Source organism: Lissotriton vulgaris, chromosome 5, assembly GCF_964263255.1.
Source record: "Lissotriton vulgaris chromosome 5, aLisVul1.2, whole genome shotgun sequence".
NCBI lineage: Eukaryota > Metazoa > Chordata > Amphibia > Caudata > Salamandridae > Lissotriton > Lissotriton vulgaris.
The window spans coordinates 1,823,759,443-1,823,786,332 of record NC_141693.1 but is presented as its reverse complement, the minus strand read 5'-3'; the positions used below and the strand labels follow the sequence as shown (position 1 = coordinate 1,823,786,332).

The window sequence follows — 26,890 nt, the reverse complement described above, 5'->3', positions numbered from 1 at the left end:
CTGCAGCTGCTGTGCCTCCAAAAGCCTGGGAGGACTGCCTGTCTTCAAAAAAGAACCAGGAACTCCCGTGAGGCAGCAGAGCTTCTTCCCTACATCGTGCAGCCACTCTAAAAGAACTTTGAGGACTCTGGACCGCCACAAACACAACCACCACTGCACCATGCCCCCTAGCCTGAGGTGAAGTGGGCCAACTGTGCCAGCATGGTCCCTCGATCCTCTAGAGACAAAGCCTACCTTGGTTTTGCCCACAGTGGACTCACCGACGCCGCCTTGAGCCTCTTTGTGCAGGGTCCCCCCTACCGCAAGTGTCTCTGGTGACGAAAACATGATGCCTCAGACCACCTCTGCACCTAGCCACCCTGGCCCAAGGAGAGAAGGACCAAAGGTGATCCCAAATCAATGAAAGATCCTGAGACCTGAGCTCCTCTTGTTGGTTCAGCTTGACTGGTCTCCCAGTCCCAGCTTGCAGCCTTTTTGCAACCTGACCGTTCCCCATTACAGTGAATAAGACACCCCATAACACACTTCTGCACCAGGACACCCCAGAGCCTCCTGAGGTGACCTGTTGGTGTGGCCTTGGACCTTTCCCGATACTCACCTTAAGTCCAGGAGACTGGCCCTGTAAATCACTGTGAAGTGCCCGAATGCAGTACATGTTTTTCCCCCATTGGATAAAATTGGGCACCCGGTGCCGAAAAACACCTCTGCACCTGGCCGCCCCAGTGCCGCCCAGGTGACCTGTTGGTGCCTCCTTGGACCCTGCTTCATTCTTACCTTAAGTCCAGGAGATTGGTCGAGTAAGTCGCTGTGAACCTGTATTCAGTATATGTCTTTCCTCCGTAGGATAACATTACCGTTTCAGAAATTGTACTGTGATGACTTTTGAAAATTGTAAAAATTCATAACTCAATACATATTTACCTGATGTTGATTATCCTGGTGCCAAAAGTTATATATAGATAAGATGTATTTTTATAAATTGGCGTGGATCTCCTTACTGAGTCATGCGCATCATTTATTGACTATGTGTGTATTGCAGATGTCTAACACTCCTATCTGATAAGCCTAAGGCTGCTCGACCACACTACTCCCTAGAAGAGCACCATGGGATTGCTAGAGCAAGCCCCTGCCTACTAGTAAGGGATACCATAACTCTTTGCACAGTATACCTCTATTTGGTATATTATATAAAGAGCCAGCTTCCTACTGTCCCAAGGGAATCCTTTTCTGCAAGTCTCTAGCAGAGGCCCATTTGTGCCAGACAAAATTGTCTTGGTTGCAATGTTTTTTTCTCTCATTGCCCATTTTTGTCTCATTGCTCTATCTAGTTATACTTAAACTCTCTCATTGCACCATTACTCTTTCTGTTGCCAAATTGCTGCTCTCTCGCTCTTGTTGACTCCCTTCTCTCCTAATGATCTCTCTCTCTCCCTGGTTCCACCTCTCATTCTCACTCCCCTTCCGGTCATATTTCTCTTTACCAACACTCTCTCCCATTGGCCTCCCTCTGTCTTTCTTAGCTCCACAGCCTCTTTATCTTGCATGCACACACCTAGTACCCTCCCAAAACATACTGCCTTTTTTGTATACGTTCCCATGAATGCTCCTAATAATTAACAATCATATAATATATTATTGTGGGTTATTCAGAGTCCTGCATTAATATAGAATCGGGCGTACCAGGCTTTGTGCCAGATTTGACATTACAAGTTGAGGGCAAATTCCTCTACATATTACCAGGAAAAGTCCGTACAGGAAAATGGTATTAAAAAGGCGAATCTTGTGTGGGTTTTAATGTACAAACCATTGCCACACATTATTCCCCATTTTGACAAGTCAAAATCAGAATCAGGAGGCATTTCTCCTAGGCTGTTTTAATACCCGATTCTCCCATGGGACTCTGAATGAGCCAGCAAGTGTTTTCCTTTGCATTCTCAGAACAGACAGTTTAACAATATACACAAGAATCTATAAGTTCATACATAGCTTAAGACTTCCTGTCCCACTCTCAGCTCTCACCGGTGGTCCTGGAGTCACATCTAGCGTTGAGCGATGAGTGGGCCCCCTGCAGTGCGGAAGCTCAGGGTCTTGGCCAAGCTGGTGTTCAGTGATGCTGAAGTCCTTGTTCCTTATATTGGGCACTGAGCTGGCATGCCTCACAGCAGATGTCTCCAGTGATGGTGGAGTCCGTGCACCGGTATGATGATCCTCAGAGAGGGGTTGCCACAGTGGGCCGGAATCTGTGCAGATACCTTCCATTTGAGCACTTTTATCACTGTTCGAGCTCTTTGGTGGGAGACTGCCAGTACGGGACTCTGTGTTATGGAGCAGCTGAAAAGGTATAATAGGAAAGCATTACCAGTGACTTTTGGAAATAGGCTATTCTATATAGAGGCTTTGTGTGCCCCGCTACGGAACCATGCAACAGAAATTATGAAAGGACTAGACTGTGATATTCCTATCAAACAAAAATAATTGTTTACTGACTTAATCAGTTACAGTAAGAGGGGCTCTTGATGAGGAAAGGCTTCCCGATGAGATCATAAAATACAACATACAAAGCAGGGCCTTCTTTTGGTCAAATCTATTTGAGGAATTTGGAAAAACCAGTGCTGGTGAATTATACAGTGTAATATGCCTTCTTACAAAATGGAGTAAAAAGATCAACCACATTTGTATGAAATAATTTTTGCTGAGTAGAAATTACTGCAAAAAATATATTTAATGGACTAAAGATATGGCATGCATAGAGTATAAATGGTGTTAATCCTGAGGAGACAGAGACATACAGATATCCAAATTATTTGATTAAATACAAAGCTGACTATTCAAAATACTTGGAAAGAAACACTGAAGTGAAGAAGGGTACTGTGAACAGCTTTAACAAACAAGCATTGAAAATGCAACAGGTCTCGCCTTTGATGAAGTTAAAGCCATTTGCTTTGCTAATGGTATTGTATAGCAAAGCAAATGGCTTTAACTTAATGAAATGTAAGACCTAATGTTAGTCAGTGTCAGTCAGTGTCAGCCAGTGTCAGTGTCAGTCAGTCAGTGTCAGTCATGTCAGTCAGTGTCAGTCAGTCAGTGTCAGTCAGTCAGTCAGTTTCAGTCAGTCAGTTTCAGTCAGTCAGTCAGTTTCAGTCAGTCAGTGTCAGTCAGTCAGTGTCAGTTAGTCAGTGTCAGTGAGTGTCAGTCAGTCAGTGTCAGTGTCAGTCAGTCAGTGTTAGTCAGTCTCAGTCAGTCAGTGTCAGTCAATCAGTATCAGTCATGTCAGTCAGTGTTAGTCAGTGTCAGTCAGTCAGTAAGTGTCCGTGAGTGTCAGTCAGTGAGTGTCAGTCAGTGTCAGTCAGTGAGTGTCAGTCAGTGTCAGTGTCAATCAGTGTCAGTCAGTCAGTGTTAGTCAGTGTCAGTCAGTGTCAGTCAATCAACGTCAGTCAGTGTCAGTCAGTGTCAGTCAATGTCAGTCAGTCATTCAGTGTCAGTCAGTGTTAGTCAGTCTCAGTCAGTCAGTGTCAGTCATTCAGTATCAGTCATGTCAGTCAGTCAGTAAGTGTCCGTGAGTGTCAGTCAGTGAGTGTCAGTGAGTGTCAGTCAGTGTCGGTGTCAATCAGTGTCAGTCAGTCAGTGTCAGTCAGTCAATGTCAGTCAGTGTCAGTCAGTCAGTGTCAGTCAATCAGTGTCAGTCAGTCAGTGTCAGTGTCAGTCAGTGTCAGTCAGTCAGTGTTAGTCAGTCAGTGTCAGTCAGTATCAGTCAGTCAGTGTTAGTGTCAGTCAGTCAGTGTCAGTCAGTGTCAGTCAGTCACGTTAGTCAATGTCAGTCAGTGTCAGTCAGTCAGTGTCAGTCTGTCAGTGTCAGTCAGTGTCAGTCAGTCAATGTTAGTCAGTGTTAGTCAGTCAGTGTCAGTGAGTCAGTCAGTGTCAGTCAATCAGTGTCAGTCAGTGTCAGCTAGAGCAGCTCTGTTGACCTCGTTCTCTGGCTCTAAAGCAGCTCTGCTGACCTGGTTCTATGGCTCTAAAGCAGCTCTGCTGACCCGGTTCTTTGGCTCTAGAGCAGATCTGCTGACCTAGTTCTCTGGGTCTAAAGCAGCTCTGCTGACCTGGTTCCCACCCTCTAAAGCAGCTCTGCGCTGACCTGGTTTCTCTGGCTCTACAGCAGTTCTGCTGACCTGGTTCTCTGCCTCTACAATGGCTCTGGTGACCTGGTTCTGTGGCTCTAAAGCAGCTCTCCTGACCTGGTTCTATGGCTCTTAATCAGCTCTGCTGGCCTGGTTCTCTGGTTCTAGAGCAGCTCTGCTGTCCTGGTTCTCTGCCTCTAGAGCAACTCTGCTGACCTGATTCTTAGGCTCTAGAGCAGCTCTGCTGGCCTGGTTGTCTGCCTCTTGAGCAACTCTGCTGACCTGCTTCTTAGGCTCTAGAGCAGCTCTGTTGACCTGGTTCTCTGGCTCTACAACGGCTCTGCTTACCTGGTTCTCTGGCTGTCTCTGCTGACCTGGGTTATCTGGTTTTACAGCAGCTCTGCTGAAGTGGTTCTATGACTCTAAAGCAGCCCTGCTGACCTGGTTCTCTGGCTCTAGAGCAGTTCTGCTGACCTGTTCTATGGCTCTAAAGCAGCTGTGCTGACCTGGTTCTCTGGCTCTAAATCAGCTGTGCTCACCTGGTTCTATGGCTCTAAATCAGCTCTGCTCACCTGGTTCTATGGCTCTAAATCAGCTCTGCTCACCAGGTTCTATGGCTCTAAATCAGCTCTGCTGACCTGGTTCTCTGGTTCTAGAGCAGCTCTCCTGGCCTGGTTCTCTGGCTCTACAAAGCAGCTCTGCTGACCTGGTTCTCTGCCTCTAAATCAGTTGTGCTCACCTGGTTCTGTGGCTCTAAATCAGCTCTGCTCACCTGGTTCTATGGCTCTAAATCAGCTTTGCTGACCTGGTTCTCTGGTTCTAGAGCAGCTCTCCTGGCCTGGCTCTCTGGCTCTAAAGCAGCCCTGCTGACCTGGTTCTTATGCTCTAGTGCAGCTATGATCATCTGGTTCTTAGGCTCTACAACGGCTCTGCTGACCTGGTTCTCTGGCTCTAAAGCAGCTCTGCTGACCTGTTCTATGGCTCTAAAGCAGCTGTGCTGACCTGGTTCTCTGGCTCTAAATCAGCTGTGCTCACCTGGTTCTATGGCTCTAAATCAGCTCTGCTCACCTGGTTCTATGGCTCTAGAGCAGCTCTGCTCACCTGGTTCTATGGCTCTAGAGCAGCTCTGCTGACCTGGTTTCTGGCTCTACAGCAGCTCTGCTGACCTTGTTCTCTGCCTCTAGAGCAGCCCTGCTGACCTGGTGGTTCTCTGGCTCTACAAAGGCTCTGCTGACCTAGTTCTCTGGCTCTAAAGCAGCTCCACTGACCTGGTTTCTCTGGATTTACAGCAGCTCTGCTGACCTTGTTCTATGGCTCTGAAGCAGCTCTGCTGACCTGGTCCTCTGGCTCTAGAGCAGGTCTGCTGACCTGGTTCTCTGGCTCTACAATGGCTCTGCTGACCTGGTGTAATGTTGTATCTGCGTCCCCACACAGTGCTCAGAGTCTCAGTATGGTTTAAAGCGGCTTTATTGTATTACAGCTTAACTGAATGCACATAGAGCGCCGAGCGATATAAACTGCAACTGCTCCGGTCGCCAACTGCCGCTGAGACCCTTCGCGCCTTCTGTTTCGCACTCCGCGCGTGCCACGCTCTCGTCTATGGCGTGACGCGTCATCGCGTTCACGCTCCTAGACTAGAGCGCAACACCACATATCTCCCCCCTTTGACACACAGAAAATATAAACCTCTGGGTCCTTCTCTAATGTCCACTCATGTCATAGTCTCTATATTTAGCAGGCAGATTGACAGCTTTGCCCATGCGGGTACGCCTTACCGCGTTACCCTCCTCACCCTCGTTACCACCAGGAGTACTCTCAGTGTCTCTCAGATTCTCTCTCTCTCCATCAGCAGCCGGGATGGCGTGGTTTCCTGATACTTCTGTTGTCGATGCTTCACCATCTCTACCTTCGTCACTGTCCCCTGGGGTACCTCTCAGGCCTTCCTCGTTTACGGATGTCTCTTCTTCTCCTCCGATACGTATCTCCTCTTCCTCAGATTTAGGCCACCTTACAATCCTGTTGACTCTCGCCATGCGGTCTTGGGACCATACCTTGCCATCGCTGAGTAGGGCTGCCCTACCTCGCACTTCCTTGACTTGTAAGGGTTGGTTATACTTGCTCTCTCCTTTCTTTTGCAGGTTGGGAAGTTTGACTCTGACCCATTCTCCCTCCTCCAGCGCGGTTTCTTTGGTGTTGTGTCGCTTGTCATAGTAAGCAGCATATATTCTTTGAGCCTTTTCTAGGTTGTGCTGCACCACTGCTGGGGACCATTTGCTGGTTATTGTTTTTTCTCTCCACACCACGTTGTCCCGGGTGAACGGGAGACGGCCTCTCAGGATTTGGAAAGGGCTATATCCTACTACGGTAGGGGTTATCCTGTACGCCCATAACATGCTCTGTACTTCTGCTTCCCAGTCTTTCCCTTGCATGATGGCCGCTTGAATGGAGCCTATTAGTACCCGGTTAAACCGTTTCACTTGGCCGTTGCACGCTGGGTGGTAGATCGCTGTATGTTTCGATTTGATTCCATTCCTCTTCATGAATTTGGTCCATTTTTCTGAGACAAACTGGGGTCCGTTGTCACTAAGAATTGTCTTTGGTATTCCTTCCCTCAAGAATAGGGAAGTCAAGAACTTCAAAACTGTGTCGGTGTCCATGGACTCTTGCACATCCACTTCTGGCCATTTCGAGTACTTGTCGATGACCACACACAAGAATTTGTTTATTCCCCTGTTGTCAAGTACTGTCCCAGGAGATCAACAGCTAGGTCTTCCCAAGGGTTCTGGGGGTTTTCGAATTTCCCTAGGACCGGTCTGAGAGGTCGGAGTATCTTATCTGCTCCTTGGCATTGCTCACATTCTCTCACCTGCCTTTCTATTTGGTTATCCATGCCAGGCCACCAATACATTTGTTTCACTCGGGCTTTGGTCTTTACGATGCCTAAGTGTCCTTCATGCAGTTGATTCAATAATGCCGGTATCAGGGTTTCTGGTGGAATGACTCTCTCTCCTCTGTACAGGAAGACTCCTGAGTCGCTCAGGGATAGTTCCTCAGGGATCTCATAGAACTTCCTCATTTCCGCATTGAGCCTCCGTTTGTCCGGCCAGCCTGACGTGAGGTGTCGCTTGACTTCTGACTTCTCCAGGTCTTGTTCGTATGCTGCTGCCCATTCTTGCCTGCTTATCGTCATCTCATTGTCTGCCATGCTCGCCACCATCTCGTCCATGTCCCGTGCAGTTGCAGGAGCATCTTCCATGGCGGAAGCTCTACTGAGGTAGTCTGCCACCCTGTTCTGAGTTCCTGGCAGGTATTCAACATCATAAGTATAATCCAATAATTTTAGCGTCATTTTCGCTATGCGTGGGGTAGCGGTGTCGTGGCCAGACGACGTCAGGACTTTGACCAATGGCTTGTGGTCTGTTTGGAGTTTGAACCTGGTGCCCCAGATGAATTGTCTGAACTTGCCCATCGCCCACGTAACCGCCAGCATTTCTTTCTCAATGACGCTATATCTTTGTTCGTGGGAGATAGGGCTCGTGAAGCAAAACTGACGGTTTCCACTGAGCCATCCGCTCTCTCTTGCGCTAGCACTGCTCCAAGGCCCTTGTCACTGGCATCCGTGGTCAGTATGGTGTTGCTAGAGGGGTCGTAGCCTTGCAATGGAATAGCCTCACTGATGTCTTTCTTCACGGTGTCAAATTCACTCTGAGCATCAGTGTCCCATTCGAATTTTGACTTGTCCCTGATGAGTAGGCGCATTCTGTGCGTTTTGGTCGCAAAGTGTCTCACAAATTTACTATAGTACTCGGCCATTCCGAGAAACGACCGTACCTCCTCTTTGGTTCTCGGGGCTCTGGCTTCCTTGATGGCTCTCACGTTCTGTCCTTTGGGAGATATGCCATGACTCCCAATCTCGTGTCCCAAGTAGGTGACTGATGACATCCCTATTTTGCATTTGCTCCATTCCGCTGTGAGGCCCTTGTCTTGTAGCACAGTGAGCACCTTGGTCAGTTTCCCATTGTGATCTTCTTGGTTGGATCCCATTATCAGGATGTCATCCTGGAAATACTGGACTCCTGGTATATCTTTGAATAAGCGATGCATCAACTTTTGGAAGACCGCGGCTGCCGATGCTAGGCCAAAGGGCATGCGGCGGAATTGATAGCACCCAAAGGGTGTGATGAAGGAGGTGTGTTTCCTGCTTGTGGGATGCAAGTCTATTTGGTGGTACGCCGACGTGAGGTCGATAGTGGAGAAATGGGTGACGCCTTTGGTTCTCGCCAACATTTCCTCTATCCTGGGCAGAGGGAACTTTTCTACGATGAGACACTTGTTGAGTTCGCGGAGGTCCACACATAAACAGACTTTGCCGTTGGGCTTCTTGGCCACAACTAAGGGGGCCAACCACTCTGAACTGTCTATTGGTTCTATAATGCCTTGACTTTCCAGTCTCTGGAGTTCCAGTTGCACTGCCTCGACGGTAGATATGGGGATATTCCTGACCTTGTGGGACACCGGTGTCGCCCCTTCCTTGAGCATTATTTTGTGGCCAAATTTGTCTAATTTCCCTACTGTTCCGTCAAAGACCTTGGGGTAGATCAGTTTCCAATCTTCTCTGTTGGTGGTTCGCGGTTCTTCTGTTAGGAGGATTTGTTCTTTGCCCCCAGGATCCAATTTGATTCCTAAGTCTCCAGCGTCTCTCCAACCGAGTACAGAGGGGCCTCTTTCTGCCACATATAACTTGCAGGTTGCCGATCTTCCCCTGAATTCAAATTTCAACGGTCGGAAGCCTATCATGGGAATGGTGTTTTCAGTGTAGGAGATGGCACGAATGTCCGGTGGACTTAGACCAGGTCCTACTACAGGTACAAAGTCTCCTTCCCATATGGACCGCTGCACTATTGTCCAGGGAGACCCAGAGTCAACCGCGACGTGTACTTTCACTCCACCGATGAACATGTCTGTGCGCGGTTTGTCCGTGCGTTTCCCTGTTACTTCCAGTACTTGGCCTTCTATGCACAGAACCATGTCCCCGTCTTCCAGATCATACTCTGTCCCGGCTTCTGACGGTGCTGACTCAACACACTTTACTGTGGACCTCTTCCCCTTTTTCCGGCACACTTTCTCAAAATGGCCGACCAGGCCGCAGAACGCGCATCTGGCGCGAAACGCCGGGCCACGTTTGTCCTGTGCTGAGTGAGCTGTGCTCCCGCACCTGTAACACGAAAACTTGCTGTCTGTGGACGATCGCCCCGTCTGCTTCCCTGTCCATCTAGGTTCCTGCTTCTGGTCTCCATATGGTCCTTTTTGCTTGTGTGCGGTTGAGGCCTCATCAATCTTGTTGACCATCTGTTTCTGCGTGCTTTCTCGTTTGGCTGCTTCAGCGCAGCGCTTCGACATCTCAGCCTTCTTCACCATTGCTATGACGTCCTTGAGCGATGTCTCACTCTGTGCCCATAATTTATCCTGGACTGATTTATTTTTGGTATGCATAACTATCTGGTCTTTTATATACTCATCTTGCAGTGTTCCGTATTTGCACGTGATGGCCAGACGCCGCAACGCGGCTACGTAGTCATCTATTGATTCCCCTGCTTCCTGTTTCCTTTGCTGGAAATTGTATCGGTCTATGGATACGCACACAGCTGGTCGAAAGTGGTTATCTAGGTCTTCCAACGCGTTCTTGAAGACGTCGTCTTCTGTCGCGTCTCGTTCCTTGGGCACGATGTTGGCAAACACCCTCACCCCTTCTGGGCCCAGGTTGTGGAGCAACAACCTCTTCTTTCGAGCTGGGGCGTATGGTTCTCCATTCTCGTCTTCTAGCGCTTCTACGTAATTCCTGAAATACTCCCTCCAGTCTTCCCACTTCATCTGGGGCTCGCCTGGTCTGGGTAGGAAGGGGATAGGCGCCATCAATGCGGAGGACTGATTTGCCATCTTGGGTTCGTCTTTGGGTGCTTCCGCTTGGGCCCTTGGGCTATCGGGTGCTCTGGGGGCTCCCGCTCCACCTGCGGCGTCCCCTTAGCTTCTGGGGCTGCCTGGGGCGGTATCACCTGTACCTCGCGGTAGACTGGAGGATTGCTCGCCCTCCTCAGGTTCCTGGCCTGTGTTTTTGGTTGCCAGCGTGCTGGCTGAGGGACCCCTCTCCTCCGGGACAGCACTGACCTGTGAAGTGGCCTGCGGTCTGTCCTCTGCCGAGTGGTGGGGGCTCCAGTGGTCCTCAGGGCCTGGTGCTGGTGGTGCGCTGCTGCCACGCTCTATGTTTCACTGTTGGCGCCGCTTCACGTGGGTATCGACTCCCAATCGGCTGTGCGTGGACAGTGGGGTGATCCCAGTCCTCGTCGCCACTGTAATGTTGTATCTGCGTCCCCACACAGTGCTCAGAGTCTCAGTATGGTTTAAAGCGGCTTTATTGTATTACAGCTTAACTGAATGCACATAGAGCGCCGAGCGATATAAACTGCAACTGCTCCGGTCGCCAACTGCCGTTGAGACCCTTCGCGCCTTCTGTTTCGCACTCCGCGCATGCGCGCGTGCCACGCTCTCGTCTATGGCGTGACGCGTCATCGCGATCACGCTCGTAGACTAGAGCGCAACACCACACCTGGTTGTCTGACTCTAAAGGCTCAGACCATTCAAGCATACCTCTGTAGTCCAACCCAGCTTCACACAAAATATACTCGTCAGCTCATCATAATGCGCAAATGAATGCATGAATAGATTGCTTTAAAAAGCTAAACACCCGAGAGATAAGGTGCGTTGATGATGCAGCAGAATTTCACATTTTATGAGGTTGGGGGATGAAGCAGGAGAGGCTGTCAGCGGCCATTACAAGCGTGTGGACGGCGCTGCAAATTAGAAAAAAACATGCTGGAGTCGAAAGAGTGTAAATCCGCTCGTAAATCCAATTCCAGTGGGCGTGCCTAAAACGAGACAGGGTGGCAACAAGGAATGATTGGCATGCCTTCAGTGCAATCATTGCACTTCTTTAGGTATAATTTGAAAACGACGTGCACGAATGAAAGCTGAAGGCAGAGCTGGGACAAGGCTTCTGGAATCGTATTGATTCCAAGAAGTCTCTGTAGTGTCCTGCTGGACACGTTCAAGTCTTTCTGTAAGTGTAACCCACACTATACACCCACCCACCACCGGCGTCACAAGTCAGGTGACCCGGTCGATAAAGGGGGCCATTAACCAGCCCGCTATCCTGGTGTCCGTGTCGACCTCATTTACATAATGTGGGCCTAGGGCCCAACATTACAGTCTCGTATGACGATAGCAGCGTCCACGTTGAGAAGAGTGCGATTCTGAAAGTTCATCACAAAAAGTCATACAGCTACTACTTTTCAGATTCGAAATGTGATGCACAGTATAGGAGGGAAAATTAAAATAAAATAAAGTCTATATGCACACAGTAAGTAAGTAAAACTTTATTTGTTTTGATTAATTAAAATTGTAACAAATTGTCATTAAATAGTAACATAAAATAACTAAAACAACAATAAAACGACATTTGCCAATCATTAAAAAAAATCACAGGATTTTGTCAAAGTTGAGTTAAGGATCTCCAACTAATATTTTCCTTCATTTAATAGCTGTTGTAAGTGCCCAACAAATTTGTGCAATCTTGCCAGTTTCATTGGCATTTCCAGTATAAAAAGAGCTCATTCGCCTCAGTGCAAGTGTGTGCCGTAATAAAAAAAAGCTGCTTTATTAAAGTGCGACGTGCATTTGGGCAAATGCAGATAAAATGGACCACGGAGTCCTCGTATAAATGGCACAGTCTACAAGCCTCGATGTTTGCCAGTGATTTCCAACTGAAATGTATGTCCTTTATTGGTAGAACCATGAGCATGGCAAACAAGTTCTGGTTTAAGACTGGCTCATTTAATGCGCTGTTTAAGTAAGGATGGCATAGTTGCTCCTTATTAGAGCTTAGAATGAACAGGATGTTGCTAGCAAAGGTTTTGATAGGTCTAAGGTCTTTCTGCCTGGATAGAAGCCTTTCTTGTTTTTTCAATACATTTTTATCGCCAGTGGATGGTGCATGTGTCCAGGTTTAATTCATCGCAGGCTACCGCCAAATAGCCCGACCAAGATATTTTGCTGTTTGTGAAGATGACCTTCAGAATTTCTTTCATGGTATTAGACAGTGTTGCACAAATTCTGGGGTAAAACTGAATTATAGATGGCCATTTTTGAAGTCAGGCGTATGCTGGGATTTAAAAAAATGTTTGTAGGTTCGACAATGCACCAACTCCATGATGCCTGCCAAGGCTCTAGGGAAGGTAATTTGTCTGTAGGAGATGCAAGGCAGTCGTTTTGCTCCAATTACCTCCTGGATACCCTCAGTGGTTGGACTATGCAGGTTGGTGTAAAGTTTACACACAGCATAAGTCACTGCCTTAGCCATTTCTTCTACAGAAGAGATGTGTACCTTGTTAATGTTAATGTTAACAGGTTTATTAAGCGCAACAGCTGCCCCAGCAAAGAGGCGTGCCGACGCTAACCAGCAGTGAGGTGACAGAACATAAAAGGCCTATAGACCTACGGAATGGAGAAGTGAAAGGTTTTTAAAGAATTCCTGAATTCGAGGTAGTTAGTGAACCCCCGAATATGGTCCGGTAAAGAATTCCAGAGGATAGCTGCGCTGTTCTGAAAGGAACGGACTCTAGGAACCACCACCAGATGTTGTCACACAGAACGGAGCTGGCGAGAGGGGACATAAGGTAAAAGCAGGTCAGTCAGGATTTTAGGAGATGCCAGTGTCAGAGTTCTAAAGGGCGTACAAAGAACCTTAAACTCGATGCGCCTAGCCACAGGTAGCCGCTGCTCACAAACCACACCCCCAGGTACATGTATTTGGAGTCAGTAGCTATTTTCATATTATCCAGTCTCCAGAGGTGTTTGAGTTTATTAGTGTAGCGTCAGAAGATAAGAGCCTTTGTTTTTATACAGCTGGCCACTAGTTTGTTGGCGATGTTGGAGGTGCTTAACACATCCAAGGCTTTCTGTAAACCCACTTTTGTATGATTAGGATCATATCGTCAGTATAATTCATCAAAATCAGTAGATTCTGCCGTATATGCAGACAGTCACTAAGGGCCTTTTTACGAGTTTGGCAGTCCTTAGACCGCCAAACCTGCGGTGGCGTGCCAGCTACCGTAGCACCGGCGGTCCGACTGAAGTATTACATCTTCAGCAGTCGGACAGCCATGGGACCACTACAACTGCCGAGGTCTGCCATCCCTTGGCGATGGTGTGGCAGTTCAGGGCAGCAATATGCTGGTGGTGCACTGCAGCACCGCCAAACTTATTACAACTTTCCTGACCTCTGCACTTTTCATGGCGGTGATCCTGCCATGAAAAGAGTGTCGTAGGGAAAGCAATGGGGTGCTAGACGGCCTCCTGATGCCCCTGTGCATGGGGGTGCATGCAGGGGGAGCACATGGTGTGCCCCTGTGTGCATGCACCTGAGTTCTTGCATGGCATGGACTGCCCAGTCCATAGGGTGCAGGAACTTGCTTTGCGCTCCTTCTGAGCTGCAGTTCAAAGGCTCATGAGCCTTGAAACTGCACTGCAGCAGGACCATCAAAGCACTGCCTGCCAGACCATGAGGAAATTCGTAATTGCAAATTGTGTTATCCTGAGCACTCTGTAAACTATTTCAACAAAATTACTTTAACTTTCCTGGTGGGTGCCCTCGTCGTCGCACGTAGCCTGAACGTGCCTTTAAACATGAAACGAATGTTGAGGTTAGGGACACTAGCCTCTGGACTGGGCTCTCCAATAATAACGAAAACGAAGTTTTCTCATTAGATTATTCAAATTTATTCCAATTTCAACACTTCAAATCTGTGCGTTTAAACGTGGTATTCATATGTCTTGCCAACATAATAGAACTCTTATGTTGTGTTTAACATCCTTGTGTTAATCCGTATTTTCAAAATACCCAATGCATTTCGGGTCAAACAACAGCCATGACCCTTCGTCAGGGGTCTAGATAAAGGAAATCAAACAGGACCAAATTAGTCACCCAACACAATGACCAACAATATAACATTGTCACATCACTCTACAACTCACTGCATGATAAAGGAAAACGGAAGAGTCGTGGTTAAACAAGAACCCAAATGCACCAAATTAGAATACATAATGCCTGGCTAAACAATGCTAGAATGAGCAAAAGAATGCTCCACCTTCGTACTGTGGGAGAGTCATAACGTTAGCCACTGCCTATAATTTGAACACTACAGCTTTGCAATACAAAAAGAATGCAACAATCGTATACAAACTTACAAGCTTAAACTCGCGTTCGCGCTTCCATGGACTTCAACAAGTTTATGACTTTCCAACTAACTTCATTGTCATAGGCTGCGATGTGTGTCACGTGATCGCGGTAGCAACCAATAGCGTTGCAGGACCGAGGTCACGTGAGGAGAGTGTACTGGCTTCAAAATAATGACGCTGGATCGGAGATCACCCACGAAGAAAAGTTTACAAACACGCAGTTAGCGCTAAGCATAATAATTGACATGTGGTGCTCTCTGAAATGGGAAATTACAAAGTGAAAATAAAATAAACATGAAACGAACCGAAATAGGCATGATTAAACTTTGCTGCATGCGAAATTCATCTCAGCGCAAATTGATATATATACAGGGAAACAGGACCTGGGCACAAGTCAATGACCGTCATAAGACCCACGCATGCTCAATGCGATCGTTCAAACCCATAGGCTGGGCAGAGTTCAGTTTTTTGATCCAGTGGAACTCTGCTTTAAGTCTTTGTTTCATGGGATCCATGTCTGGGCGCTGATGGATGACCTCGATCACCATGAATTTTAACTGAGATATTTGGTGATTGAGTTCTTTCCAATGGCACGCTATTGCTAACTTAAGGTTACTGAGCCTAATATTGCTTTTATGTTCTGTGATGCGGATTTTCACTTTGCGTTCGGTTTGCCCGACGTATACCTTGCCGCATGGGCACTTTATTACATATATACAATTCGCTGTATCACAATTGCCAGAATACTCCAATTCAATGGGGAAGCCTTTGGTTGGATGCATCATAATATTTCCACAGATGACGTTATTGCAATGAATGCAATTAAAACATTTGGACATTCCTTTCCAGTTCTTTTTCTCTTTACTCGGGGTGTTCAGCACTTCTTTCAAATTTTTCGATCTTTGATATGCGAAGGTAACATGATCATTATATATATCTTTCAAATCCGGCTCATTTTGTACCAGGTGCCAATGCTTATTGATGATTCTTTTGATTTTCTCTGAATCCGTTGAGTATTTGAGTACACATACGGTTTTTTGGGTAGTAGGTTTGATTTTAGGTGTCAATAGATCAATCCTCTTGATTTTGTCGACTTTAGCTATTGCTTGTATTAGAATATCATCAGGATACCCTCTTTGTTTGTACTTTACTGTTTGTTGCGAGATTGATTTTTTGGCTTGTTCTCCATCCGATGTTATTCTCTTCAGTAGTGTGTATTGCGAAAACGGCAAATGTTTTTTCAATGGCTCCGGATGGAAACTTTGAAAGTGCAAACCTGAGTTTCTGTCGGTGGATTTGTGGAACACTTTGGTGCTGATCACTTGATTGGCAATGTTAATATGTACATCAAGGAAAGATATCGAGTCTTTAGATATGGTGTGTGTGAATTTGATCCTTTCATTTTGACCATTGAGTGTCTTAATGTTATCTTCCAATTTTTCTCTAGAACCGCACCAAATCAAAAAAATGTCATCGATAAATCTTTTAAACATGGTGAGACCTTCAGTCCATGTTCGATTGCCAAGTATATGATCGCTTTCAAATTTTTGCATAAAAATGTTCGCGTATGAGGGGGCCCCCCCAAAACCCATTGATGTTCCGTTGGATTGATTGTAAAATGCTCCATTCCATTCGAAATAGCTGTGATACGGTGCGGTTCTAGAGAAAAATTGGAAGATAACATTAAGACACTCAATGGTCAAAATGAAAGGATCAAATTCACACACACCATATCTAAAGACTCGATATCTTTCCTTGATGTACATATTAACATTGCCAATCAAGTGATCAGCACCAAAGTGTTCCACAAATCCACCGACAGAAACTCAGGTTTGCACTTTCAAAGTTTCCATCCGGAGCCATTGAAAAAACATTTGCCGTTTTCGCAATACACACGACTGAAGAGAATAACATCGGATGGAGAACAAGCCAAAAAATCAATCTCGCAACAAACAGTAAAGTACAAACAAAGAGGGTATCCTGATGATATTCTAATACAAGCAATAGCTAAAGTCGACAAAATCAAGAGGATTGATCTATTGACACCTAAAATCAAACCTACTACCCAAAAAAACGTATGTGTACTCAAATACTCAACGGATTCAGAGAAAATCAAAAGAATCATCAATAAGCATTGGCACCTGGTACAAAATGAGCCGGATTTGAAAGATATATATAATGATCATGTTACCTTCGCATATCAAAGATCGAAAAATTTGAAAGAAGTGCTGAACACCCCGAGTAAAGAGAAAAAGAACTGGAAAGGAATGTCCAAATGTTTTAATTGCATTCATTGCAATAACGTCATCTGTGGAAATATTATGATGCATCCAACCAAAGGCTTCCCCATTGAATTGGAGTATTCTGGCAATTGTGATACAGCGAATTGTATATATGTAATAAAGTGCCCATGCGGCAAGGTATACGTCGGGCAAACCGAACGCAAAGTGAAAATCCGCATCACAGAACATAAAAGCAATATTAGGCTCGGTAACCTTAAGTCAGCAATAGCGTGCCATTGGAAAGAACTCAATCACCAAATATCTCAGTTAAAATTCATGGTGATCGAGGTCATCCATCAGCGCCCAGACATGGATCCCATGAAACAAAGACTTAAAGCAGAGTTCCACTGGATCAAAAAACTGAACTCTGCCCAGCCTATGGGTTTGAACGATCGCATTGAGCATGCGTGGGTCTTATGACTGTCATTGACTTGTGCCCAGGTCCTGTTTCCCTGTATATATATCAATTTGCAATGAGATAAATTTCGCATGCAGCAAAGTTTAATCATGCCTATTTCGGTTCGTTTCATGTTTATTTTATTTTCACTTTGTAATTTCCCATTTCAGAGAGCACCACATGTCAATTATTATGCTTAGCGCTAACTGCGTGTTTGTAAACTTTTCTTCGTGGGTGATCTCCGATCCAGCGTCATTATTTTGAAGCCAGTACACTCTCCTCACGTGACCTCGGTCCTGCAACGCTATTGGTTGCTACCGCGATCACGTGACACACATCGCAGCCTATGAGAATGAAGTTAGTTGGAAAGTCATAAACTTGTTGAAGTCCATGGAAGCGCGAACGCGAGTTTAAGCTTGTAAGTTTGTATACGATTGTTGCATTCTTTTTGTATTGCAAAGCTGTAGTGTTCAAATTATAGGCAGTGGCTAACGTTATGACTCTCCCACAGTACGAAGGTGGAGCATTCTTTTGCTCATTCTAGCATTGTTTAGCCAGGCATTATGTATTCTAATTTGGTGCATTTGGGTTCTTGTTTAACCACGACTCTTCCGTTTTCCTTTATCATGCAGTGAGTTGTAGAGTGATGTGACAATGTTATATTGTTGGTCATTGTGTTGGGTGACTAATTTGGTCCTGTTTGATTTCCTTTATCTAGACCCCTGACGAAGGGTCATGGCTGTTGTTTGACCCGAAATGCATTGGGTATTTTGAAAATACGGATTAACACAAGGATGTTTAACACAACATAAGAGTTCTATTATGTTGGCAAGACATATGAATACTACGTTTAAACGCACAGATTTGAAGTGTTGAAATTGGAATAAATTTGAATAATCTAATGAGAAAACTTCGTTTTCGTTATTATTGGAGAGCCCAGTCCAGAGGCTGGTGTCCCTAACCTCAACATTCGTTTCATGAAATTCGTAATTGAGCAGGCGGGGGTCAAGTTTGGCAGTGTTGGAGCAGGGCGCTGGCATGACGGCCTGCTCCCACACCACCAAACTCGTAATGAGCCCTAAGTCTCCCCAATGATACGGCAATCTAAGCACTGTTCATTTGCTGGCACTGTGAAATGTTCCACGGAACCTTGCTGAGCAATCGAGAAACCTTACTCTCAAAAAGACATTTCAAGAACATCAAAATTATATGGCAGGCAAGGTAATAAGAGTGATCACACTTTGAATTTGAACTGAATATTACAAATTGATATTGCTAGACCTGGCATCATTGGCGTGGGTCCCCCTTCCTATTTTCTCTTCCTCTCTTTTATGTTGGCTGGATTTAGATGCTCAGGGGGCCGTGCCACTGCTAATCAGTGCCACAGCGCAAATGCTCCCTGTGTAAAGATGACTGTATGAATTAGGATAACCATAATGCCTAGATCTGTGTAGCAGGTTCTAATAGTGAGTTACCTTACATTTTACTGTCGCTACTGTGAAACGATCTGTTCTGCTAGGCCAGAATGGGCTGGTTGAGGATTACCTACTATCATCCTGTCTGACCCCAGGAACCGGATAGGAACTTCGAGTTTGATATCTTTATGCTCAGGAAATTGAGAGACACCTTTTAGTAAGGACCGTTTAGATATCCGATGTTTGGAAATGCCTCTTCTGAAAACGGAGTAGTTTCTTGCCTAAGCGTTACTGTAGGCTTTGCGAGTATGTGTATTGGACGTCTGGTTTTGGAGAAGTGGGGCCAGCTGGGTCAGACCTGGCTAGAGAGAGTGATCAGTATTCAGGGCATGGGGAGGGGTGACTCTTTGATTCGAGCAGGGCCGTGCCTAGCAAGGTGAATGATGGCTCTACCTCCCATAGGGTGTCTGATAGCAGACCCCCTCATGCTGAAAGAGCAGGATGTCGCCTCGTAAACCAAGTGCTCCCCAACCCCACTGAACTGGTTCTGACTGGAGTCAGTGATTTGTGACCTTAGAGTTCAAAGGCTTTTTAAGGTATAAAATGCCGTGCTGGAACTTTGTCCGGGTGTGTTCCTTCTGGATGTCAAGACGAAACTCTGTCCGAGGGAACAGAGGAAAGGACTTTGAAACTTTCACCATGCTTGTAGAAGAAACTACCCGAGGGCCTGAATCTAGAGAGCCGCCTGCTGAAGTCTCAGGGACATTAGACTTCCCGTCGGAATTCCTGTGCGAGGAATTGTGCTTGCAGGTGAGTAATCCGGAATCTCTAGTTCTACTGTGAGAACTGCAGACTGAACCTTTGAAACTTTCGCTAAATCTGTGTGGGCCGCTGCAGCAAAGAGAGAGCTGCCGCCGCTGAAAGCCCGCCTGAATTTGAACCTTTAAAACATTCACTGAATCTGTGTGGGCCGCTGCAGCTAAGAGAAAGCTGCCGCTGCTGAGAGGCCACCTGAATGTGAACCTTCAGACCCTTTGCTAAATCCGTGCGGGCCACTGCAGCTAAGAGAGCGCTGCCGCCGCGGAGTGCCCGCACCTTTGCCAACCTTCCATCACCCTTCGTCCTGTGGGCTGCCGCAGCTAAGAGAGCGCTGCTGCCGCTGAGTGCCCGCACCATGGCCAACTTGGCTTCACTCTTCGTCCTGTGAGCTGCCGCACCTAAGAGAGAACTGCTGCCGCTGGATGCTCTCACCTTTGACAACTTTGTATCATCGTGATTCGTTGTGTGGGCCGCCGCAGCTAAGAGAGAGCTGCTGCCGCTGAGTGCCCGCACCTTTGCCAATTTTGCATCATCGAGATTCGTCCTGTGGGCCGCCACAGCTAAGAGAGAGCTTCTGCCATTGAGTGCCCGCACCTTTGCTAACTTTGCCTCATTGTGATTTGTCCCGTGGGCCGTCGCAGCTAAGGGAGAGCTGCTTCCGTTGACTGCCCGCATCTTGTTCACCATTGTTGAGGATTGTCGCTATCGTCTTTGTGGGCCGCCGCAGCTAAGAGAGAGCTTCTGCCGCTGTGAGCCCACCACGGAGCTGCAGGACGAGAGTCATCCCCACCACCAGCCCGGGCCGCCGCAGCCGCGTGCTGCTGCCACTGAGAGCCCGCCTGTCACCGCCTCATCGGGGGGGCATGCTGCGGACCTCTGCAGCTAGGACTTTTGTTCGCTGGGAGTCTGCCTGTCACCGCCTCCGCTTCTTCGAGAAGCTGCGTGCTGTGTCCCCTTTCAATTGGACGTACCTGGTGCGCAACGGGTCGCGTAGGCCCTGGCCTTGAACTCAGTCATTTTCACTGGTGAATACGTTACTGCCTTTTTGAGTCCCAACTAGTTTACGTGCATTGTAGCTTGTTGAAATGCTTTGAGAGTTTTGAGTTAAACTGTTAGATAAATATACAATTTTTCTATACCTACCTGAGTTGTGTCCTTTTGTGGTGTCATTACTGCCTTGCAGGACATGGTCATAAATGCTTCACACACTGCCTCTGAGATAGGCCTAACTGCTCATGCTACGTTACCACAAGGTTGAGCAGGGGTTGTCAAAAGGGGTAGCCACTTGCCCTGACTTAAAAATAAGGGTACCTATTTGGACGTTGACGCCAGCCATTGCCATCTAGAGACCCCCCTTTCTAACTTTGGCGGTCAGCGGTGAGGATCAGCACTTGCATTTATGATCCATGCACAATGACTGGTAGACACCACTGGTAAGGGTAGACCAAAGCGCAGCCCCAATTATTTTTTTTATTGTTTGGTTGGTTGTTCTAGGATTGAATTGTTGATCGCAGCCATGAGTACTGCTAATATGGGAAGACCAACCTCCAATGCTTCGGAGGATCTCACCTTTGAGGAGGAAAGTTTAGATACCTATACTGCCAGACAGCTAAAGTAATTTTGTAAGCAATTCACTGTCCCTGTGATAGGTCTCTCTAGGAAGGAGGAGAACTAGAAGGCGCTGAAGGCCTGGTGGGAAGCTAGAGATTCCGCTGGAGATGAGGAAGAGAATGCTGGAGGGCAGCAGGATGATGTAGTAGTGGGGGGAGATAGAACATCCTCCAATCCAGGTACTAGTGTATCCCAAAGGAGCCTAACCGCAGAAGAGCTGGAGGACAGGGAGAGAGATAGGAGGCATAGTTTGGAGATGGCTAAATAGGAAGTTCAGAAGGACCTTGAGAGCAAGAAGTTAGACATTGAGAAGAAGCGATTGTCAGTTGAATTTGAGAAAATGAAAATGGAGCATGAGAGAATGTTGAGGGAGATGGAGATCAGGGCGAGGAGTGTCCCGGTCTCCCCCTCTGGTGGCAGCGTACCTTTAGTAACTCCTGAAAGTAGAGTTTATATTCCTAAAGATGTAATTAAGGATTTTCACAAGAGTGAGGATATTGGGCAATGGTTTTGCTGCCTATCAAATAGCAATGGTGTCCCACCGGGTCCCTGAGAAGGATTGTGGATCAGGGTTGTGGGGACGCTTTGTGAGTGATAGTTGGGATACCCTGTTGGACCTGCCTGAGGAGAGCAGGATGGTGTATGCCCATATGAAGGAAGCTTTGAAGACCCGTTATGGTTTGACCACAGAAATGTACAGGCAGAGGTTTAGAACCTGTAGGAAGTTAGAGGGTACCACATGGGTTGAATATGTGTCTTATTTCTGCAGAGCAATGGACCGCTGGGTAAAAGGTAGCAAAGTGGAAACTTTTGAGCAGTTGTATGATTTGTTTGCGTGGGCGAATATTTCTAGTAATTGTTTTCCAGAGCTACGCCAGCAACTGATTGATAGCAAGCTGACTAACCCTATGAAGCTTGCTGAGGAGGCGGACCGCAGGGTGAGCACTCAGGTTCACAAAGGTTTTGAGGGAGACTTCGCCAGAGGTGGGCAGGGTTCCCATCAGAGAAGTGGGGGGGACAAGGGTAAGCCAAGGGAGTTCCAAAGAGGTAGGCCTGTCCAGAGGGGGCCACTCACTTGTTTCAAGTGTGGTCAAGTGGGCCACCGGTATTATGATCCCCAGTGTCCTCAGAGGGACCCCAATGCATCCCCTCGTGCACCATCCCGTGCACCACCCGCCAGTTTGCCAGTGTAGCCCTGGGGGGGGGGAGAGTTGGAGATCCAAGGTGGGTGGGATCCCATAGAGTTACCCTTGTCTCGCTAGGAAACTTTGAAAAGGTCCCTAACCCCACATTGCCTAATAACACTAAGACGTACCGGCAGTGGGTGACCATCAATGGCCATAGGGTGGAGGTTCTCAGGGACACTGCAGCTAGTGTGGCTGCTGTCAGCTCCAGGTTGATGTCCAAAGAGCAGGTTGTCCCACATGCATTCTGCCCCGTAGTGTCAGCAGACAACTCAGAGAACCATTGCGAGGTGGTTCAGGTTCTCTTCGAGTGGGGAGGGTCTCAGGAACTCTTCAAATGGCTGCTAGGCCCGCCATGCCTGTAGTCTGTCTGTTGGGCAATGATCTAGAGAACTCCCTGTGGGCTACGGTGGAGAGAAAGTCTCATTTGGAAATGTTGGGCCTGACTGAGTCGGCGTGCGCGACCACTCGGTCCATGACAGCTCAGAAAGATGTTCAGGAGGGCCTGGAGCCTGAAACTATGGCCCAGGCCCCTGCCTTAAAGAGAAGGGGTAGGGGACACGAGAAACCGGCCCCCATGGTTCCCACGGTCCCGGAGGGAGCAGACCCTGAGGGGGATGCCCTGGTACCTTCAGGGGAACAAGTGGCTGAACTGGTGGACCTACCAGAGCTGACCCATTAGCGGCAGGTAGGGGGGCCCTCCAGGGAGGAATTTTGCGAGAAACAGAGAAACTGTCCTTCACTTGAGGGGGTGCGGCGACAGGCCACCGCCCAGGCAGCAAGTGACCAGACAGGGTCACATTGGATCTATTGGGAGAATGACCTCCTTTACAACGAAACTGAGGTTGCTGAGCCTGGGTCAGTCCATGTGCTGGTGATACCCCAGCGCTTCAGGACCTTCCTACTGGGGTTGGCTCATGATGTGCCATTGGCCGGACATCTGGGGCAGACCAAGACTTTTGAGAGGCTGGTAACCAACTTCTATTGGCTCCAGATGCCCAGGCGCTGAGATGCTCACTGAAGGACGTGTGAGACTTGCCAGGCAAGTGGGAAGGGAGGGGGGTAGGGGGGATTAAGGCCCCACTACAACCCTTTCCCGTTGTGAGTACCCCTTTCGAGAGAGTGGGCATTGATATTGTGGGGCCTCTGGATCCCAAGACAGCCATGTGCAACAGGTTCATCCTGGTCTTGGTGCACCATGCCACCAGGTACCCTGAGGCCATCCCGCTCATGACAGTGAGGGCCCCCGTGGTGGGACGGGCAGTGATGGGGATTTTCTCCCGTGTGGGATTCCCCTGAGAGGTGGTGTCTGATAGGGGATCTAATTTCATCTCCAAGTATATGAAGTCTCTGTGGGAGGAGTGTGGGGTAACGTATACGTTCACCACTCCTTACCACCCCCAGGGTAATGGACTGGTTGAGAGATTCAACAGGACCATAAAGGGCATGATTATGGGCCTAGGTGAGCCCATGAGGCGTAAGTGGGATGTCCTCTTCCCATGCATGTTGTTTGCTTACCGCAAGGTACCACAGAAGTCCTTAGGGTTCAGTCCCTTTGAGCTGCTCTATGGTAACACGGTAAGAGGGCTTCTGAGTCTGGTCAAGGAAGGCTGGGAGCAATCTCCCAGGAAACCTCCCCAGTATGTGTTTAGTTACAAACTGGCCTTCAGAAACCAGACTCAGCGTTTCAGGAAACTTGCTGAGGCAAACCTGGAAGCCAGCCAGCCAGGAAGAGATGAAACGCTGGCATGATCAGAATGACACTCTGATAGAGTTTCAGCCTGGACAAAAGGTTAGGGTCATGGCCCCTGTGGAGCCCTGTGCACTCCAGGATAGGTGTACTGGCCCCTTTGAGGTAGTAGAGCGCAAGAGCCCTGTTACCTACATAGGAGACTTACAGTCTCCCAGGAACCCCTTGCGGGTTCTGCATGTTAACCGCCGGAAGCCACATTTTGAGAGGTCTGAAGTGGGCATGCTTCTAGCCACTGATGCTGGGATGTAGGAGTAGAGCGAGCCCCTTCCTGACCTCCTGTGTGCAGGGGAGCGAGATGGGTCAGTAGAGGGTGTGGTCCTCTCCACCACGCTGACTCCTGAGCAGCAGGGTGATTGTTGCCAACAGTTGGGACAATTCAGTGACTTGTTCTCCCTGGTGTCCAGTGTCACTGATTGGTGTATCCATGACGTGGACACTGGGGACTGTCTTCCCATTAAGCACAAGGCTTACCGAGTGACTGACCGGGTAAGGGCATACATTAAGGATGAGGTCACCAAAATGTTTGCCCTTGGGGTAATTGAGTCCTCTAGCAGCCTGTAGTCCAGCCCAGTGATCCTGGACCCGAAAGCTGCAGCGCCTTGCGCCATCCTAGAACATCGGTTCTGCGTGGACTATTGGGGTCTCAATTCAGTCACGAAGACTGACGCACACCCCATCCCCAGAGCGGATGAGCTCGTAGATCGGTTGGGGGCTGCCAAATACCTCAGCACATTTGATTTGATGTCTGGGTATTGGCAGATCGCCTTGACCGAGGGAGCAAAGGAGAGGTCACCATTCTCCAACCCTGATGGGCACCACCAGTTCTGAGTGATGCCCTTTGGTACGAAGAATGCCCCTCCACCTTTCAGAGGTTGGTAGGGGCTGGAAGACTGGGCTGGAAGACTTCAGTGCCGCTTACCTGGATGACATTGCGGTGTTTAGTTCTTCTTGGGAGAACCACCTGCGCCACTTCTGGGAGGTATTGATGGCACTGCGGAGAGCAGGCCTCACAATCAAAGCCAATAAGTGTCAGAATGGGGGGGCAGTAGGTGGCGCACGAGCAAAATGGCCACACTGATGTGAGGCTCTTGCTGCTCGGAACCTTTATCCTGCCAATAATCCTAATGATTGTACCCTGAATCGACCCCAAGCTGTGGGACATTGAAGAGTAAGCTCTGGTGCCCGGTCTGACAAACTTTGAGGGGTGTAGCACGACATCCTGCGCTGCTGTCATATCATCGGATCTGCCGCCAGAAACCCTGGGCGACCTGGAGCGGCCGCTGGGCTTGACTGAACACTCGAGGCCCGCGGCACCCACGTGGTCCACTGGGCCATACACAGACTGCGCTGTGAGAAAACTACTCACCGGTGAGTAAAGGGCGAAATAATTGACACGCGCTACTGCCTCTGCCCTGCAAAGCATCGAGAGACATTGGGGGGAGTGGAAAACGAGCAAATTCATGAAATGGATTGCTGGCTGGAAAATCAACCCCTTACCAGGGCCTGCTGCATGCGAAGGGAGCGAGGCTATTCTGTCTCACAAGGGGCACCAGACAAGGTTGCCCCCTCTCCTCCCTCCTTTTTAGGGCTCGCATGCGAAGCGAGCGAAAAGTCCTTTTATTAGGATTTCAAAAATGGACCTTGAAATTCCACATAGCTCGTACATGTGCATTTCAAGGTCCATTTTGATTGGGCTTTGCATGCGTGCTGTTTTATAACAGAACACGCAATAGGTCACAGGCGGTCGCTTAGCTCCGCCTATGGCCTATTGGTGTCTGTTACGCGCACCAAAGCCCATATGTCTTCAATTATGTGCGGCCCGACTCGGCCGCCATAATTGAAGACATATGCTCGCAGTGTGGCGCGCGCGGCATCACTTACGAGCTTCTTTTTTTTTTTGGGATCCATTTAACGGCCGAAGCAACTAAACGCTGACGTCTTGTTTACTTTACTTTGAGCGTGGCGCCCGCGTTCACTTTATTTCCCACTCCACTTTTTTTTTTCATCTGATCCCTGACTCTGAAACCCAAAACGACCAACTCACTACAAGTTTGCAATATGCATCCCCTGTTGCAGGTTATATATTTAGTTTGGCGCGGATGGGGATTCATTCTGCAGAGCTGGCTGGGAGATAAGGTGCCCCCTTTGAAGACCTCATATGGTTCTCATTAGCGAGCTGGACGGAGTTGAGGAGCCATGCACAAACGGCGGCACAGTGGGAGCCAGCCCAGCTCCGCACCACACACTAACTGCAGGTCCTGAGGCACGGAAAGATGGGGGTGTGGGAGCCGGCATAGCTCTGCCACCACACAATGCCTGCACGGGCCGGTGGGAGGTAGCACAGCGACCCACACCCCCTACCCTACCTGCATGAGTTGGCCAGATGGAATTTACTGGTCCAGGTCTGTTACCACACACTGCCTGCACAGAAAGCTGGCCTGTCTCTGTACCCCCACATTCCATACCTGCACAGGAAGGGCTCCCCGCATTATGCTTATACCTACCTGGTGCCTGTGTAAAGACACCACACGGTCGGCAGAGCCGCGCTCACTATTAATGACCAACGCGTTTGCCCTTTGTGCAGTGTCCAGGCCACACAGCATCCACCCCACACCACCTGCTCCCTGGCCCCCAAAAGTGCCAACGCTGCCAAGCACATCAGTGGACCTCGGTGCCCGGTCCACTACCAGCCCGTGTCAGATGAAGCTTGCATTTACTCGCACCACACCGATATTACATGCGTTGTTATCCTTGGTGCTCCTCAGCTGCCACATTAGTTTGGTGGTTTTCACGTTCGCATGCCCGTGTAATATTTTTGGCAGGGCTCCGGTTAATGATCTTGCGGCCCCTTCAGTCATATTTTGACATCTAAGTGATGTTTTTAATATTTTGGCTTCCTCTTTACCAACATTTGGTTATGTCCCCATGTAATGCTTTGTATGGACTATACAATGCTGTGGTTTATAAAACGTTGATTTTCCGCTATGTAATATCTTGCTTTTCCAGACTCACTTTTTGTCACTA

General features: G+C 48.2%; 1 protein-coding gene across 1 annotated transcript in view; it reads right to left on the bottom strand.

Annotated features, from left to right (window-relative positions):
* The window catches only part of TTLL6 (tubulin tyrosine ligase like 6), a 279,018-nt gene that overhangs the window by 29,039 nt on the left and 223,089 nt on the right, over nt 1-26,890 (bottom strand). Inside the window, exon 11 of the mRNA XM_086920507.1 lies at nt 2,020-2,331. Coding sequence (XP_086776633.1) covers nt 2,020-2,331 — 312 coding nt within the window. The remainder of the gene's footprint in view (nt 1-2,019; nt 2,332-26,890) is intronic.